The sequence below is a fragment of the Mirounga leonina genome, unplaced genomic scaffold (assembly GCF_011800145.1).
Source record: "Mirounga leonina isolate KUSES-001 unplaced genomic scaffold, KU_Mleo_1.0 Mir_173, whole genome shotgun sequence".
NCBI classification, from domain to species: domain Eukaryota; kingdom Metazoa; phylum Chordata; class Mammalia; order Carnivora; family Phocidae; genus Mirounga; species Mirounga leonina.
The window spans coordinates 22,274,913-22,293,771 of record NW_023270447.1 but is presented as its reverse complement, the minus strand read 5'-3'; the positions used below and the strand labels follow the sequence as shown (position 1 = coordinate 22,293,771).

Below are 18,859 nucleotides of genomic sequence, written 5' to 3'. Positions count from 1 at the left end.
TGGTGTAAAATCCTTTTAAGGGTGGTTTCCTCTTAGGATGGGGTCCCTGCCTACCTTTCTTCCTACTATCCTTCATTGTTAATATGGCCACTCCAGATTTCTTTTGATTTATGTTAACATGATAAATGTTTCATTCCATCCTTTTCCTTGTAAATCATTTGTTTCTTTTATTTAAGGTGGGTTGCTTGTAGGCAGAATATAGTTGAATCTTGCTTTTTTATCCAGTTTGACAATCTCTGCCTTTTCATTGCATTTTATGTATTATTAACTCTTAAGCAAATACCAACTTTCCAAAGATATGAAGCTATAAAATATAAAAATTAATATCAAAACTCTGTTATTAAAATATAAAAATTAATGACAATAAGTAATATCTAGTTTACGTGTAAGAGTGGAAACTATAATCTGATCAGAATTTCTTCATATACAGGGACGCCTGGGTGGCTCAGTCGGTTAAGCGTCTGCCTTCAGCTCAGTTCATGATCTCGGGGTCCTGGGATCCAGCCCTGTGTTGGGCTCCCTGCTCAGTGGAGAGCCTACTTCTCCCTCTCCCTTTGCCCCTCCCCTCTGCTTGTGTGCTCTTTCTTTCTCTCAAATAAATAAATAAAATCTTAAAAAAAAAGAATTTCTTCATATATAGTAGAATCTTTCAAAATGAGTACTTTTAACATGGTTCTTGAATTAGTGGTTGTGTCCAAAAATTATTTCAGACTAAAAGGATGGGAACAGCAAAGGTCAGTTAGAATCAATAAATATTCCATTTAAATGCATTTGTTAACAGTTTATTCTCAAGAACTTTTAAGATATTTCATGTATCTGAAACAAATAATGCAATATATGTTAAGAAAAAAAAAAAAAGAAGAGGAAGGTAGCAGTGGGGGGAATGAAGCGGGGGAAATCGGAGGGGTAGATGAACCATGAGAGACAATGGACTCTGAAAAACAAACAGGGTTCTAGAGGGGAGGGGGGTGGGAGGATGGGTTAGCCTGGTGGTGGGTATTGAGGAGGGCACATTCTGCATGGAGCACTGGGTGTTATGCACAAACAATGAATCATGGAACACTTCATCTAAAACTAATGATGTAATGTATGGGGATTAACATAAGAATAAAAAAAAAGAAATATTTCACGTATGCGTCCCATAATGATGGTTATAGCTTCCTTGAAGGAGGAATTGCCTAGCCTTTGAAGACCTAATGGTTGGTGGGGAGCAGGGAAAGAGATGGGACACACACCTAGCTCAGAAGAATCAGTACCATGAATGGCTGTCTTGACTGGAACACCCTTTCAACTAGTTTATACCATGAAGTTGAATAGTGTTATTTTTCACAGCTCTAAACTGTTTCAAAAATTACTGTAAATTCCAAATGGGGATACCAGTGAGCTGTTTACATAGAAAAAAGACTATTCTATAACTGTCTTCTTAATAAACCAAAAGAAATACTCTATAGAACTTGAATTCTCAGTTCCTGGACCATCATATCAGCATCACCTAGGAACTTGATAGAAATGTAAATTCCTCGGGCCCTGAATTAGTTAACTGGAAAATAGGGAAGGCAGGAGTCTATATTTTACAAATCCTGCAAGTCATTCTGTACATGCTCAAATTGAAAACCGTTGCTCTACAGAATGATATATATATATCAGGCTCTAGTGAAATAACGGCAGGTTTTCAGCATCACGAATTCTAAATCTCAAACAGCTGTTGAATTAGGTTTTAATGATTTCCAAACCCAGCTGGAGTTGAGTCCTAGTTTCTCCTTCTTTTTTACTTACTAGTCAATGGAGCATCAGGTGCAGTTGTTGAAGTGTGAAAATAATTCAGCTTTGTAGACAGTATTGGCATTTCTTTCTTGATTTTGAAAATGCTTTAATTTTCTTGGTATGGTATTTTTTTCAGTAATCAAAGCACATCTATTTTAGTGGCAGTTTGGACTTACGCTAAAATATGAGGAAATTTCTGAATCTTCCTGCCAGTTTAATATTAAAATTAATATTTTAGCTGGATTACAAAGTTTACATATAATTGAGTCCCCCCTATTGTATTTTTCCTCTAGTGTTTACATTATGCTTTAGGAACAATTTTTATCTTCCCTGAATAACTTTCTTTCTACCTTCAAATCTTTCATATTATCTTATCTTTATTTTACTTTAAAAAAGAATGCTAGAAATTTATTTTAATAAAGTGCATTCTGTAGTAATAAGGCCCAAATATATGCTTTCTGAATTAGAAAACTCATCAAGCCCTCAAAAAGCATTCCAAAGGCATATCAGTAAGATGTAAAGCTAAGGGTATAGGCCTTACAACTGCTTTACTTGTTGAAGTGCACTAAATATGGATATTTAAAAGTGGACAGTGTGGCCAGAAGCACTTAAAATGTTTATTAGTAGGTAAACACATGATCTTGCAGTAATATTCTAAGATTGGTTTTGGTTGTATTGCACATATGGGTAGTGTTAGTGAAAGAAATCTTTAGATTGAAGGCTGATGGTCTTATATTCTATTTGATGCTCTTTATTTTTAACTTTCTACTTTTCCTTCATGATCCCATTCACTCCCTTGACATCTGTTGCTGCCTTTGGTTATGACTCCTGAAGTCCTGTCTCTAATTCAGAAATTTCTCCTGAGTTGTATGTCTTCAGCAACCTACACATTATTGCCTGGACATTCCATAGGCACCTAAAACGGACTATGTCTAAAACTGGTAATCCAGGTTTTCCTCACACTAGCCCTGTGAATGTTTATGGAATCAGAGTTACATAATAGCCTGTTCTTCACTTGGTCTTGACCCCAGATGTTTGCGTAGGACCTTATTCTCCAATGAAATGTCATTCTGATTCTTCTGGAAATCTTCCAGAGGTGTCTCAAATGTGGTTAAAAAAAAAAAAAGGTAGAATCCCGTCTACCTCCAAGCATCTGCCCTATCTCCTTTTTGTCAACTGAGCAACCGTCTCCGATCAAACATCATTGTCTCTGCTGCTTCCCCAAGAGAAAATGTCAGAAAGTACTAGAGCCTCATGGTGCTGAGACTGATGCTAAGTTCCATGTAGAAATAGAGAAATTTCTTATATCTGTCCCCCATCTGTGTCATACTTTATCACTTGTGAATCTGATTTGTGTGCCCATATAGGGAGATGGCTAACTATATAACAACTGTTCATGCTTTCCCTCTCATAGTATGTCTTTATTGCTAAGAAGCAACTGCCCACCCAAGGCTAAATTTTTTTTACTACCATCCCTGCAGCTAGGTGTAGCCATATGACTAATGTTTGCCAGGATAGTTGAGATGTTATAGTGTTTTCTCCACCCTATCTTGCCACATCTGCTAACTGGCTGCAAAATACTTTGAGTTCCTGGAGGAATGTCAAAGTTATAAGAAGGAAGGAAGCTGATTCCTTGAATCATTGTATAAAAGGCCATCTACCAGTCTGGAACACTCACACTGGTACTTGAATAAGAACTAAGCTTTTGTTATGGTAAATGATTGGAATTTTATGTGTTCTAGTACTTGATGTTTCCCTAACTAGAATAATACCCCTGTGTATTACAGAGCCCTTCTTTAAAAACAGCTCCTTTATCATTGTCCTGCATTTCCTTTCTCCAACAGCTCAAACACATGGGTATATGGCTCTCCATGGGGCTAGGAGAGAACAAATGCCATATTACACTCTGCAGTCCAGATCTTTTCTGCTATTGTGCTTTCTCTACTCTGTCTTCTAGACCTCTTGGACTTGGTTGTAGTATTATATAAGCTCAAAAAGCCCTTATGAAATAGACTCTTCAACATACCACATATTTGATTTCTCAGTTGGAGCTTCAATGTAGATTACCACATATCTTGAATTTCTTTCTTCTCCTACCCAGGTTGCTCTTCTTCCTGTTCCTAATGCTCACACTCAGTGAATGGCACCATGCTCCTCCTCAGTGCAGAAGCTTAGAGAAAAGCCTTAACCTCTTCCAGCTTCTCATCTACTTTTTTTCACCTAAGCTTTTATTAGTCTGTCTCCTACCAGTTCGAAAGCTTCATCCTTACTGCAACTACCTTCCTTCAGGTCTTTATCTCCATTATGTCTTCAGAAGATTAATAGTCAATTCCAGGGGTATCAGTCTATAAAGTGATGCCCCATGGAAACTTGCATTGTGGAGGTCTTACGTGGACTGTTACTTAAAACTCTTCAAGAATGTGTCCACATTGTTTACAAAGAAGTTGTTCTCAAGGTATGGTCCGTGGATATCAGGGGTTCTCAAGACCTTTTCAGGGTGTTCACAAAGTACTCCACAACTATTTCCATAATAATTCTGAGTTGTTAGTTGCCTTTTTTCACTAGTTTTCATTTGTAACTCGTACAAAGGAATTGTGACATCAGATTGTACTAGTTATCTTTGTATTCTTTACCACATTGATTCATAGTTACAAAATGAAGCCATTTTCAGTAAGAATGTCCTTCATAAAGCAGTCAAAACCATTGCCTTTATTAAATCTTGACTATTTAACATATGTCTTTTTAATATTGTGACAAAATGGAAAGTACACCAAGCACTTCTGCATACCAAAAGTACAATGGTCGTCTTGAGGGAAAGTGCTTGTGTTGGTTGAGTTATAAGCTCAACAAGCCACTTTTCCATAAGTTACTGTTTTTACTTGAAAGAAAAATCAACAGATAAACTCTGTTTATTCAGAGTGGGGTAGACATTTTCTCAGAAACAAAGTGAACTTGTCACTTCAAGGAAAACCAGCTGACAGTATTTATTGCTATTATAAAATTTGACAAACTTGTGGCTGCCACCACAAACATGACAGCTTCCCAGAACTTAAGGACTTTTCTCGTGAGAATGGCAGTGATATAATGCTTGTGATTTTTTTGCACGGGGGGTGGGATTGTATCATTAAATGTGTTAACATTTGGAGGATCTGTATAACACCATGAACCAGTATTTTTCAAATGACAGTATAGGGTAGATCAATATAACAGCGTATGAAAAGTTTATTAATATGGCTTTATATCCCATTGTAATTAGCCTTTAAGAAACTGACACTTGTTGAGTTTCAGCATAGTGTCAAGAATATTCCCAATTGTTTGCAAAAGCTATTAAAATATTCCTTTTTCAACTGCGTATGTGCATGAGTCTGATTTTCTTCATAGGCTCCAATCCAAAGAATATATGTCTTCATTTTGAATGGAGAAGCAGGTATGAGAATCTAGTTTTCTTTCATTAAGCCAAACATTTAAAAAGATATGTAAAAACTCTTTACTAAAAGGGTTTTTTTTTTTGGAAAAATACAAAAATATGCCATTTTAACATGTTGTATTATTTTTAAATGAATTAATATTTTTAAAGTTTTATAGTTTTTGTTTTTACTAGGATGATGATAGATATAATCCACATGAACAAAAACTCTTTGAAGTCCGCCATTTTGGGGCTTATAGAAAAGAGGTTCTGAGATCAGTAAGTTTGAGAACTGCTGACTTCCAAGTTCATATTCCCAAAATGGTGATTAAGACACTGTGATCTGGCCTCTTCGCACTCGTTTGTGTCAGGTTTTACCTTGCCCTTACCCCTTCTCCCATGTTCTAAGCTTATCAAGAACCACCTTTAAGGCCTACATGCACCATTCAGTATTGTGCCTCCAAGCCCTTTTCCATCGTCACAGCATTTTCTATTCCCACTAGCAGTGCCTGAAGGTGCCAATTCCTCCACATCCTTATTGTTTGGTTGGTTGGTCTGGTTTGGTTTAATTATAGTCATCCTGGTAGGTGTGACTGGTTTTGATTTGTATTTCCCTAACAACTAATGATGTTGAGCATTTTTTTCTTACGTTTGTTGGTCATTTATGTATCATCTTTGGAGAAATATCTATTCAGATGCTTTGCCCATGTGAGTATCTTCTTCACAATCAGTATGTGTCCATATGAGTAAGTTTACATTTCCCCTTGAACGTATAAGAGAAAGGAAATTTTAAACTGACGAGAAGGAAAAAAGAGCACTTAGGAGGTTAAAAGTTAAAATGAGAGTTTAGATACAAAGTTTACATATAAACATTCCTCTGAAGTTTTCACCGTCAGCTCATTTTTTGGATATGAATGAATACTTGTTGCTGTGGCATTGCAGTACTGTGTAGTGAAATATCCGGAAGAGGTAAACCCATGGGGACAACACGGACTGGTAGTTGCCAGGGGTCAGGGGAGAAGGCAGCGTGGAGCACTTGCTTGCTGGGTGTCGGATTTCCTTCAGGGTGAAGACGTGTTCGGAGCTAGATAGAAATGGCAGTTGCCCACATTGTGAATGTGCTAAATGCCGCTGAATTGTTTACTTTAAGATGATTAATTTTATGAGAACTTCACTTTTAAAAATTACCAAAAATAAAGTACTCTCAAGATCTTATTAAATGGGCTCATTAATATTAAAACAAAAGCATTTATAAGACACTCAACAGTGTATAAAGTACTCATTTTTTTAGAATTTTTTTTTGTTCATTTGAGACAGAGAGATAGAGCAGGAGCAGTGGGGAGAGGCAGAGGAAGAGGGAGAAGCAGACTCCCCGCTGAGCAGGGAGCCCGACGTGAGGCTCGATCCCAGGACCTGGAGATCACAACCTGATCCGAAGGCAGACGCGCAACTGACTGAGCCACCCAGGCGCCCTAGCACTCATTTATTTTTAATTTAACAAATACTTACGGAGTGCCTTTACATGCAGTGACTTCTCCTAGGCCTTGCAATACAGGTTTTACATATACATTATTCTTGTGCATTAATCCTTAACATTAATGAAAATACATTATAAAAATCAAATTTTCTTTCCAAACTTCATCTCACTGATGAACTACCACTAAAAATATATTGGTTAATGCTCTTGAGATGATTAGGTAAGAATAAGAAAGTAGCTGTTAAATATCACATCAATCCAGTGACCACCAATATAATTCTTTTTGTTGTTAGGTTACTAAGTTAAAGACATATGAGTTATATTTTACTTAATATACTTGCTAAGCTGGATTGTAGTTTTTTACAGTTATTACACAAATTAAAAAATGTGAAATTCTCCTAAGTTATAACCTTCTTTTATTATCAATCTAAGAAATACACTAATCACCTATATAAAATAATAATATTGGTAGTAGCTAACATGGAGTTCTCACTATGTATTTTAAATTTATATGCATCATCTGTTATATGCATGCTCTGTGGTAAGTTTTTATATGCATTCTCATGTTTTCAAGAGGCACCATTATTATTACCATCTAGATGAGGAAACTGAGTGTCAAAGAAGTGATCCCCATTTGTTAAATACTGATGTTAAATACTGATGTCAGGATACTGTTCCCATGTGCTCCACATTTAACTGGTTGTCTGAGATTGATTGATTGATTGGTTTGTTTGTTTTTTTAAAGATTTTATTTATTTATTTGACAGAGAGAGACACAGCGAGAGAGGGAACACAAGCAGGGGGAGTGGAGAGGGAGAAGCAGGCTTCCCGCTGAGCAGGGAGCCTGATGTAGGGCTCGATCCCAGGGTCCTGGGATCGTGACCTGAGCCTAAGGCAGATGCTTAACAACTGAGCCACCCAGGCACCCCTGGTTGTCTGAGATTTAGTCTGTTTCTATATTAGTATAGAGTTGAACCGCACAGTTAAATACAGAATGATAATATTATAGATGTACTTTTTTTTAGGTACTTATTTTTTAAATATAAAATATTATAATTAAAAATCATAGGTAAACCAACTTTAAGACTTCATTCTTTATGCATCTCCATCACTCGAAATGAATAATTTGATAGAAAATGGGGACTCAAGCATATCTATTCCTATTTTCAATTTCCATCAGTGAACAGAAAGAAAGAATATTTAAAATTATAGTCAGAGGAATGAAAAGAAAAACTAGTGAGGAAAGGGAACAGAGCCTAGGAACCCTAAGGGACATGATCAAGTGGACCAACATAAACTGTTAATCTTAACTGCAGATCCTTTGTATGTAATAAGTGGCTTTTTTCTTGCTGCTTTCGAGATTCTCACTTTGGCCTTGGCTTTTAACAGTTTGATTTAATTTGTCACTGTGGATTTCTTTGAGTTTATCCTTCTTGTAGTTCATTGAGCTTGAATGTGTGGATTCATGTCTTATAACAAGTTTTGGAGGTTTTCAACCTTTTTTTCTGCACATAGTCCTGTATATGTTTTGTTAGATTTACAACTGGGTATTTTGTGTGTGATTATAGATAATACTGTAATTTTCATTTTTGTGTCTATGTGTTTATTTTTAGTATAGAAATACAGTTGTATTTTGTATTTTTTTAATTTACTTTTTTTGAGGGGGAGGGGGGAGCAGAGGGAAAGGGAGAGAGAATCTTAAGCAGGCTCCACACCCAGCATGGAGTCTGACGCAGGGCTCGATCTCATGACCCTGAGATCATGACCTGAGCCGAAATGAAGAGTTGGACATTTAACCTGAGTCACCCAGGTACCCCTGGATTTTGTATTTTTATTTTATATCCTGGAACTTTGCTGAACTGACTTATTCTAGGATTCTTTTGTTTTGTTTTTGTAGATTCCTTGTGATTTTCTTTGTAGAAAATTATATCATCTTCAAACAGGGTTGCTTTAATGTACTAGCTAGAACTTCCAACACCATGTTAAATAAGAGTAGTGAAACTGCAGTAGCCTTGTTCCTGATCTTAGAAGGAAAGCATTCAATTTCAGTTTTTCACTATTAACTATAATGGTAGGTGTAGGATTTTTGTAGAGGAACTTTTTCTATTCCTATTTTTCTGAGAGTTTTTATCATGAACAGAAGTTCACTTTTGCCAGATCCCTGGGTATTTCATTTTCAGAAGTTTCAAAACTATGAATTCAATTTCCTTAATGGTTTTAAAGCAGTTCAAATTATAAATTTCATATTGAACGAGTTCTCAGTTTGTTTTTCAAGGAAGTTGTCCATTTTATCAGGCTGCCAAATTTATGCATGTAAAGCTATAGTATTCTTCTATCCTTTTGATGTCTGCAGAATCTCTAGTGATGTCTTGTTTGCTCCTAATATTAATAATTTATCTTTATTTTTATCAGTCTTGCTAAAATTTTATCAATTTAATTGTTTTCTTTTTTTCCAGAGAACCAGTTATTTGTTTTATTCATTCTCCCCCATATTGTTCTGTTTTCAGTTTCATTGGTTTTTGTTCTTTATTATTCCATTCCTTCTTGCTTTGAGTTTATCTTGCTCTTTTTCTGGTTTTTGAGGTAGGAGCTTATGATTGGTTGGAGACTATTCTTTTTTGATGTATGCATGTAGTGTTGTAAATTTCCCTCTCAGTCCTGCATTAGCTGTATCCCACAAATTTTCTTTTAATTCACTTCAATGTCTTTTTAAAATTTCCCATGATACTTTTATTTTTTGTTTGTTCTCTCTGGTTTTGTTGTTTCTGTTTTCTTCTTTCTGCATTCCTGTAGGTTTTATATTTTTTTTAGAATTGTGATTTATCTAGTGTTTTTGAGTTTAAAGTCTTCATATAGCTTTTTTCATGGTTGCTTTATTTTTATATTTATATAAATATCACTTGTCACAGTCTACTGGTGTCATAATTTTACCAATTCAAGTGAAGTATAGATACCTTACCGCCTTTTACATCCCTGTACTATCTGTCATTTACAATATAATTGTCTTAAATACTTCCTCTGTATATATTTAGAACCACATCACACAATGTTTAGATAACTTTCTTTAGCTAACTTTTAAGGTAGATCTACTGGTGGTAAATTCGCTTAGTTTTCTTTCAGATGAAACTATCTCATTTATCTTTTTCATTCCTGAAGATTATTTTCTCTGGGTATAGGATCTTTTTGTTTCAGCACTTGAGAAACATTGTGCCACTTCATGCTGTTATTCTACTATTCCAGTTTTCTCCTATAGTTAAGGCTTCATGTGCTCTGGCTACTTACAAGATTTTTTTCTTTGTCTTTATTTTTCAGAAGTTTAATTATGATGTGTCCTATTATGGGATATCTTTGGTTTATCTTGTTTGGAGTTTGCCCAATATTTTGAACCTTTATGTTTAGGTCTCTTGTCAGAATGTCATGTTTTCAGCTGTGAATTCTTTCAGTACTATTATAACCCTGCCTTCTTTCTCCTCTCATTTCAAGACTCTGTGACAGAGGGGTGCCTGGGTGGCTCAGTTGGTTAAGTATCCAACTCTTGGTTTCTGCTCAGGTCATAATCTCAGGGTTGTAAGATCGTGACCTGCGTTGGGCTCCATGCTCAGCATGGAGTCTGCTTGGGATTCTCTCTCTCCATCTGCCCCTTACCCCCGCTTGTGTGCTCTCTCTCTCTCAAATACATAGATCTTTTGTTATATCCCACAGTTCCCTCAGGCTCTGTTATTGTTGTTTGCAACATATTTTCTCACTGTTACTGCTATTGGGTAATTTCTTTTGTTCTGTCTTCCAGTTTATGAAACTTTTCTCCTTTCTTACCTACCATTCTGCTGTTGAGCCTATTCAGTTTTTTATTTTGATTATTTTAATTTTGAGTTCTGGACATTTCCATTTAAGTCCTTTTTATATACTTTTTTATTACTGAGCCTATTTGCTGAGGCTTTCTGTTTATTCATTTGTTTCAAGCTTGTTCATAATTGTTCATGAAAGCATTTTTATCATGACCACTTTAAATCTTTAATAATTCTAACATCTCTGTCTTCTGAATGTTGTTGTTTCTTGATTGTCTCTGTTCATTGGGTTTGAGATCTTCCTGGTTCTTGATATGTTGAGTAGTATTTGATTGAAACTTGGACATTTTTGTATTCTGATGTGACTCTGGATAGTATATAAATCTGTTTCAGTTGACTTTTTCTGACGCTGCTCTGGCAAGGGGAGGGGTGCTCCTTTTTTACTTCCAAGTGGAACTGGAAGTCCAGGTTCTCTATCAGCCGCTGTCAATGGCTGGTGGACTCGTTCTTACTGCTGGGCAGAGGTCGGAGTGGCTTTAGCATACTGGAGGACGGTGCAAGTCCTGACTCTCCACCTGTCTCCTCTAACCCTGCCAAGAAGGGGAGAGGTAGGGGCCCCACATCACTGCCCTGTGGAAGTAGGTGTGTTTGCATGGTCTCCCTGACACTGTAGAGGTGGCTTGATACCTGCTGCCTGGGATGAAAGTCCTGGCTCCCTGCTTGGTCTTCTTTGACACCACCCTATCAGGGACATTGAGTACCTCATTACAACCTTGTGAGGGTAGAAGTCTGGGCTGCCTACTTGTCCTGTGAGGGTGGAGAGGAGACCAGTTTTTTCTGTAGGGTTTGACTAGAGCTGTCCTTGTCTAAGAGTTTTCAGTCTTGCTTTGCTGTCACTCCCTTGGTCCTTTGGCTAGAGAATAGGCTATTGTTTGGGTTCTTCCTGTGTGTGCCCATTTCTGGGCTGCCAGCCACTACTGCTCCAGAGCTGGGATATGTGACGGGAACTTGCCACTTTGTCGTTCCTGAGTCCCAAGAACCCTAGCTAGTTGGCCGGCTGCCTTCTCTCCTACCTTCTAGTCTTGTGCTTGTCTTATAACATCCAGGGTTTTTCGTTGTCCATAGTGGAAAGAATAGCAAAACATTGGTCTACTCCATCTCCCTTGAAGTGAAAGGTGCTATCAGCTCTTTTTTTTTTTTTTTTTTTGTACAGGATGATCCACTTAGACATAACTTTTAATGATAGCTCAGGCACCCTTTGTTGACTGCCTGGAAACCACACAAGAAAGCACTGGCCAGTGTTCAGTGTCCAGCCTTCAGCCTTTCTTGTAGAAATTTATTTTGTCAGTCCCCGTGGTGGTTGAGTTCAAGAAGACTGATACAGGCTGAAAATATTCTTAAGAAAATGATGTATACAACGAGACAGCCATATTTAATTTATAGTGATTGCCAAGTACTATGTCCGTGAGGATCAGGTGGTGGTGTTTTTTGTTTGTTTGTTTAATGATTTTATTTATTTGACAGATAGAGGCACAGCGAGAGAGGGAAACACAAGCAGCGGGGAGTAGGAGAGGGAGAAGCAGGCTTCCCGCCGAGCAGGGAGCCCATGCGGGCTCGATCCCAGGACACTGGGATCACAACCTGAGCCGAAAGCAGACGCTTAACTGAGCCACCCAGGCGCCCCATGGTGGTTTGGTTAGATAGTACATTCACAGCAAGTGGTGCTGAAGAAAGAATCAGTTAAATAGCTTCATAATAACTTTCTTTTGGTGCAACTTTGTCCCTTCCTACTTTACATAGTGTATACATATTTGGGGAATAAATTATACTTCATAACAGGGTTGGGGATTTACACAGTTCAGGGTTAATCCCTAGACAATGCTGAGGATCCACTTTAATTCGGATATTTGATGGCAGCAAGCTGTTAGAGCCCAGTTTATCTAGCTGTGCAACAGGCATACTTGCATTGCCCAGACAGGTCAAGTTTTGTGCCAGGGCATCCTTACCCATAGACATTTCTCAGGTGGACACTGCTGCTTTCCTCAGTGATTTCTCTTTGCCTACAGTCCTTACTAATGAGTAACCTATTTTTATAATTATCTATACTCTGCCTTAAGGCAATTTACTGTTAGGTTTGTTGTCCTTGGAGCTTTTTTTTTTTTTTTAAGTAGTTAATCTGGGGTCACAGAGCCCCCTCCTTGAAATGCCCAAGTCAGTCTTTCTGGAGAAAGGGTCCATAGTTTTTATCATACTCTTATGACCCAAAAAGTCATGATGCCACTAATACTTTTGCTCTGCCCTGTCATGCATATATGGTTTAAATCTCTTATGAACCATCTCAGCTTATTATCTCCTGAAGTATTAATAGTGTCTTGCCCATTTCTGTGTTTTTCTTATAATTGTAAATACTAAAATCTGGTAATTTTTTTCTTAGTATTCCTTACCTTTTATTTATTACGTATTTACTTGTATTCTTTTTTTTTTAAAGATTTAATTTTATTTATTTATTTGACAGAGACACAGCGAGAGCAGGAACACAAGCAGGGGGAGTGGGAGAGGGGGAAGCAGGCTTCCCACCGAGCAGGGAGCCCGATGCGGGGTTCGATCCCCTGAGCCAAAGGCAGACGCTTAATGACTGAGCCACCCAGGCACCCCATGTATTCTAACTATATATTTTTTACTTTAACATGCAGAAGTTTCAGATTTGAAAACAAGGCAATGTATTGCTCTTTCCTTCTGTTATTTCTTTTCTCCCTTAAGTCCTAATCTGTTATCCACAATACAGAGATATACTACACATTTTGGACATTTGTGAAGTATTTATTTTCTGCTGAGACCATTTTAAAATTGAGCTGTGGCAGGGGGAGAGGGTTATATATGCATGGGTCCTTTAATTTATATAAAACACAAAACTTACTTCTCTTATTTCTCTATAAATGTATAAGTTAAATTATTTAGTACATTGAACATTTAATAACATGTTCAAGGAGAAAAGGTGTTCCCCAAAACAATAATCTTAATGTTAAAAAAAATTGTCATTAAAAGATGTGTTGTGATTTAAAAAAAAAATCTTCACTTCTGTTTTCTTTTGTTTTTCTGTAGTCTGATACATCTTTGTGACTTTAATGCTGTGCAGGATCTGGTTTGGTGTATTTAGTGCAATGTTTTATATTTAGCTTGATCATTACATTCTGGCCCTAAATAAGGCCTTTAATGCCCTGCCAATGCAGAAATAGGTAATTACTGCTGTTATGAATGGTCTTTTAAAAGACTTGAGTTTGTTGATAATTTGCCACAAGGAAAGGTTTCACTGAGCTGAGATATATGCCACCCTGTGCAGGAGCCTAGAAGAACTAGAATCGCCGTGGAGTTCAGTGTCTGTCTTCAGTGTTGTGCACGTTCGTGCCACTGGTGCCTGGCTTGCCTGTAATTTCATGACTCTCGGATCGCACCCCATGTTGTTTGTAGGCTACCCGTTTTGTGGTGGTTCTGAAATAGCTTGCGTAGCAGATTCTTTATAATTCATTACTCAAACATGAAGAAAAGCATTACTTCAGAAAGCATCGTAAGTATTTTAAGTTCCTGCCTACATTCTCTAAGTGCACTACAAATGTGCTGTAACTAATAAAGCTTCCCCATTGATTTAAGAGATCTCGGAAGAAGCTGTACTAACTAGATGTAGAGCATCTTTGATAAAAAAGAATTGGAACTGTCAAATACCTGGTAAGTAAAGAATATGGCTATACTGCAAACACCCTTACTGATTTCACATTTGTCACAGGTGGAAAGAGATAGTATTTTACCCTCAGCAGTTATTACTATTATTCAACTAAGCGAGACTTGATTTTTTTAATAAGATTTATTTATTTATTTTAGAGAAAAGAGAAAGCATGAACAGGGGGAGGGAGAGAGAGAATCTCAAGCAGACTCCCCGCTGAGCATGGAGCCCAACTCGGGGCTCCACCTCAGGACCCTGAGATCATGACCTGAACCGAAATCAAGGGTCGGACACTTAACTGACTGAGCCACCCAGGCGCCCCGAGACTTGATGTAATAAACAAATATTCCTAACAAAAATGCTCTTGACATTCCACTGTTTTTATCTTTTTATGTAGTTTTAGGCATGACACTATGTTAATAATTATCCTGTTTGTTAAAGCAAAGTAAAAACACTTGAAAAATAGAAAATGCATATAAATATGTTACTGAATGAGGAAAGTATTGACTCCCATATTTGCACTGTTGCATAGAAGTCTTTTTAAATTGTTTTAATATATACTGAATATAATTTAATACCATGATGAACCAAGAACTGTGATTAATTTTTACAACATGTGACATGGTCTGGCTAGAGTTTTATCACTACAAAAAAATTTTAAGAATCCACAGACTAAATGATCACTTCTTTTTAAAAATATTTTTAAGGGGCGCCTGGGTGGCTCAGTTGGTTAAATGTCTGCCTTCGACTCAGGTCCTGATCCCAGGGTCCTGGGATCGAGCCCCACATGGGGCATCCTGCTCAGCGAAGAGTCTGCCTCTCCCTCTTCCTCTCCCTGCTGCTCCCCCTGCTTGTTTGTTCTCTCTCTGTCAAATAAGTAAATAAAATCTTTAAAAAAAATTTTTTTTTAATTTAGTAGCTGATTTTCCCAATTTGTTGGGCATATAAAATTTTATTAAGTAGATAATTATAAATACTATTAATGTTGCAGATTTTCTTTAGTCATTAAGTATTCTATAGGTAAAAGGGGTACCCGTATATGAAATAACACATGAAGTCTTCTTTTCCAAGTACTTGATTTAAGAAAAACCAGTTAAAGTCAGCATTGTTGCTCGTAGGTGAATCTTTTAAAGGCAGTTTGTTGCACGTCTGGGCTGCTAGAGGAGACCTCTCACGCTTCTGTCAGCCCTTGAATGACAGCGGAACTGTTTTATTTCCCTCTGTGGAAAGAGGATGGTGTATGTACCTAACAATATTGTAATAGTTTTGGATCTGATGACAGTTTGAGGTTGTTTGGGAGATAAGAGTCCTTAAAAATTATTGAATATAATAATGTATGTAGGTTCTCAACCTGAGATAGCTTCCAGATCTTATGTAGATGCTTGTAACCTCATATATTACCTTGATTTATAGGTCCATTTGGAAAGCACTGTCCATTTGAAAAGTATTATGCTTTCTATCATGTAGCATGTGATTCTTAAGTCTGCCCTGCTTCCTTTCTCTTTCTTCTTAGCCTCCTTCTATAGATTATCTCTACTTGCTACTTAAATTTTGGTATTTCCTGAGATTCTGTCCCAGAGTCTCTTTCCCATGCTACATATTCTAGATTATCTAGGCAGTTGCATTCATTTCCATGGTTTTCCCAGATATCTTCTACTTGAATGTTTATTCTCAACTCTTGACCTATGTGCCCAATTATCTACATAACATCTCCTGGATATCCCAGGCAACCCAACAGTGTGTTCAACATTAAGCTCATTTCCTTCTCTGCACATTCTCGTCCAACTCTCCCAAGGGGAAGAAAAAAAAAAAGGAAACATATATGCATATACATATAGATAAATATATGCACTACTCCTCCTGTTTTGGAAAGCCCACAGGCCTGGAACTTTTATTCTAGTCTTGTGAATGTGAACCCTCAGCTCAGAGTGTATTTTTATAATGTGGTGACCATATATCTTCTGAACCAAAATATAAGATTCATGGTTTGACAATATTTAAAGCCTGCGCTTGTTACTGTAATTATACCTCATTGCTTTTTCATGTCATTGTATTAAGTCATGGTTTATGGTAGACAGATACTAATAACACATACAATATTTAAAAATTGCTATTATGAGACTTGTGGTATGTGGGACATATGCATGCATTGTGTGTGTGATTCTACCTAGTTAGGGAGATCAGATAATACTTCCCCTTTGAGCAGTGATGACATTTCATGTGGAGGTTGAGGAATTCACCAGGCAGCATTAGGGTACAGGAGAAATGGAAGAGTGTGAGAGAGCTGCACAAAGATCTGGTGGTAGGAGGGTGCACGGTATGTGTCTCTGTGCAAGGTAATTGTAATCGTGTTAGAGGTTTTTATCCCCTCATTTCTCTCTTCCCCCTCTCTTGCTTCCTTATTCTAAAAAACATTCAAAGCTAAAGCTTATATTAAATAGAGAATAATAGTAATAGGATGCAAAATGCTAACTGCTTTTCAAACTGCATGGTAGTGATTTGAGTTAGATGAACCACAGAATTTAAGGAGTAAACATAGCCAGGACTGGTACACCTGGGTGGCTCAGCCAGTTAAGCGTCTGCCTTCAGCTCAGGTCATGACCCTGTGGTCCTTAGATCGAGTCCCACATAGGGCTCCTTGCTCAGCAGGGAGCCTGCTTCTCCCTCTTCCTGCAACTCCCCCTGCTTGTATGCGTGCTCTCTCTCTCTCTCTCTGACAGATAAATGAAATCTTAAAAAACAAAACAAAACACAGCCAAGACTTGCAACACCAAAAAGAAAAAGGATTTGTAATGGTATAGTTTCTACTCTTGTTACTTAAAATCACTCCAGCATTTATAAATAACCATTGCCCTGCTACCTTTTGATAAACGAGGGAGTAATTAAATCCTAAGTATAAATTTCAGAATCTTTGCTTAAATTCTAAATGACTTATTTTCTAAATGTACTTTTTACCGTGAAGTTTAGTATTCCATGCAATCTGTCTTTGTGTGTTTGAGAGTTAATTCAGGCTGTAGAAATTCTATTAGAATGTAGTGTGGGACGCCTTGGGTGGCTCAGTTGGTTAAGTGTCTGCCTTTGGCTCAGGTCATGATCCCAGGGTCCTGGGATTGAGCCCTGCGTCGGGCTCTCTGGTCCTTGGGGAGTCTGCTTCTCCCTCTCCCTTTGCCTCTCGCTCCCCCTGCTCGTGCTTGCTCTCTCTCTCTCTGTCAAATAAATAATAAAATAAAATATTTTTTAAAAAATCTAAAAAAAAAAAGAACGTAGCGTGACTTTTGAACTACATCGGTCTCCGGTCTGTGGTATTCTAAACTTGATGACTGTTTATTATGTTGTTCTGTATATGCACGTGTATTATATTTCAAAGAGTAATTCTGAATGTTCGGTCTTCAAAACATTTCAAGTGCTCTTACTCATTTCTTGAATAGGAAAATTATGTTCGAGGAATTGGAAATTATTTTCATTGTCTTTAAAATGAACTCATAACTGTTTTTCTTTGCAGAAAGGGCTATTGCAAGACATGAAGTTCGAGAAATTGAGCAGCGACATACAATGGATGGTCCTCGGCAAGAGGCAGCGCTGGATGAGGAAGAGGACATGGTGATCATTTATAACAGAGTCCCCAAAACTGCAAGCACCTCCTTTACCAATATTGCCTATGACCTGTGTGCAAAGAATAAATACCATGTTCTTCACATCAACACTACCAAAAATAATCCAGTGATGTCACTACAAGACCAGGTAAACACGTAGGGGATAAGTAAATGTTTTCTGACACTTTCTCATTCATATTTTGTATCTCAAGAGGAAAAAGCATTTTAAGGGGTATGTGTACTGACCCTAATGAATTGTAAGTCTCTTGGGGGACAGGACCAAACAAACTTTTTTTTTTAAGATTTTATTTATTTGAGAGAGAGAGAGAGAGAGCGTGCATGAGTTGGGGACGGGGGGCGCAGAGGGAGAGGGAGAAGCAGGCTCCCTGCTGAGCAGAGAGCCAGCCGTGGGACTTGATCCCAGGATCCTGGGATCATGACCTGAGCCGAAGCAGATGCTTAATTGACTGAGTCATCCAGGTGCCCCCCCCCCCCAAACAAACTTCTCTATAATTTTGCATTTTTCACAGTATTTGGTATATTTCCTTGCATATTATATGTATTTAAATATTTTACAAATTAATGAACTTATTAAAAGCTTGAATTTTTGAAGAGAAAATGATGCTCTTTAGTATGGTATCCTTTTAAAAATATGAAATATTTTTAGCAAGATACCTTGCAACAAAAATCATTCTGTTGTCTCATTTTATGATAAAGAAATCTTTATTTAATGAATACCTGTGTTCTGTATCGCTCAGTTTTGTGACTAGCCTCCTAAACTTCATCTTATCTTTACTAGTAATTTATATAATATTAGCTATAAACTCCTGGAGAACGGGAATTGTGGCTTATATTTTTAACATAACCTTGCCTTTAAATTGTCAAGAAACTTTAGATAAACAAATGGATAGATATGAAATAGTCTTAAGAAAAGTAGAGGAAATTATCTCATGAAATAAAATCATATATCTCTTTAGCAATAGTAGCACACATTTTCTCCACACCTGGCGTTCTCACTATAATTATAAATAAATAGAATTCTCTGTAAATATTGAAGGGAATGGGAATTGGGGCCTATGAGGAGAAAAGATAATATTTGAAAATACTATGTAGAAT

At 37.2% G+C, this 18,859-nt stretch overlaps 1 protein-coding gene across 2 annotated transcripts in view; it reads left to right on the top strand.

The window, feature by feature from the left end:
- The window catches only part of HS2ST1 (heparan sulfate 2-O-sulfotransferase 1), a 169,887-nt gene that overhangs the window by 117,300 nt on the left and 33,728 nt on the right, over positions 1-18,859 (top strand). For both annotated transcript variants that reach the window (XM_035018116.1, XM_035018117.1), the window contains exon 2: positions 17,653-17,891. In XM_035018116.1, the coding sequence (XP_034874007.1) occupies positions 17,653-17,891 (239 nt within the window). The remainder of the gene's footprint in view (positions 1-17,652; positions 17,892-18,859) is intronic.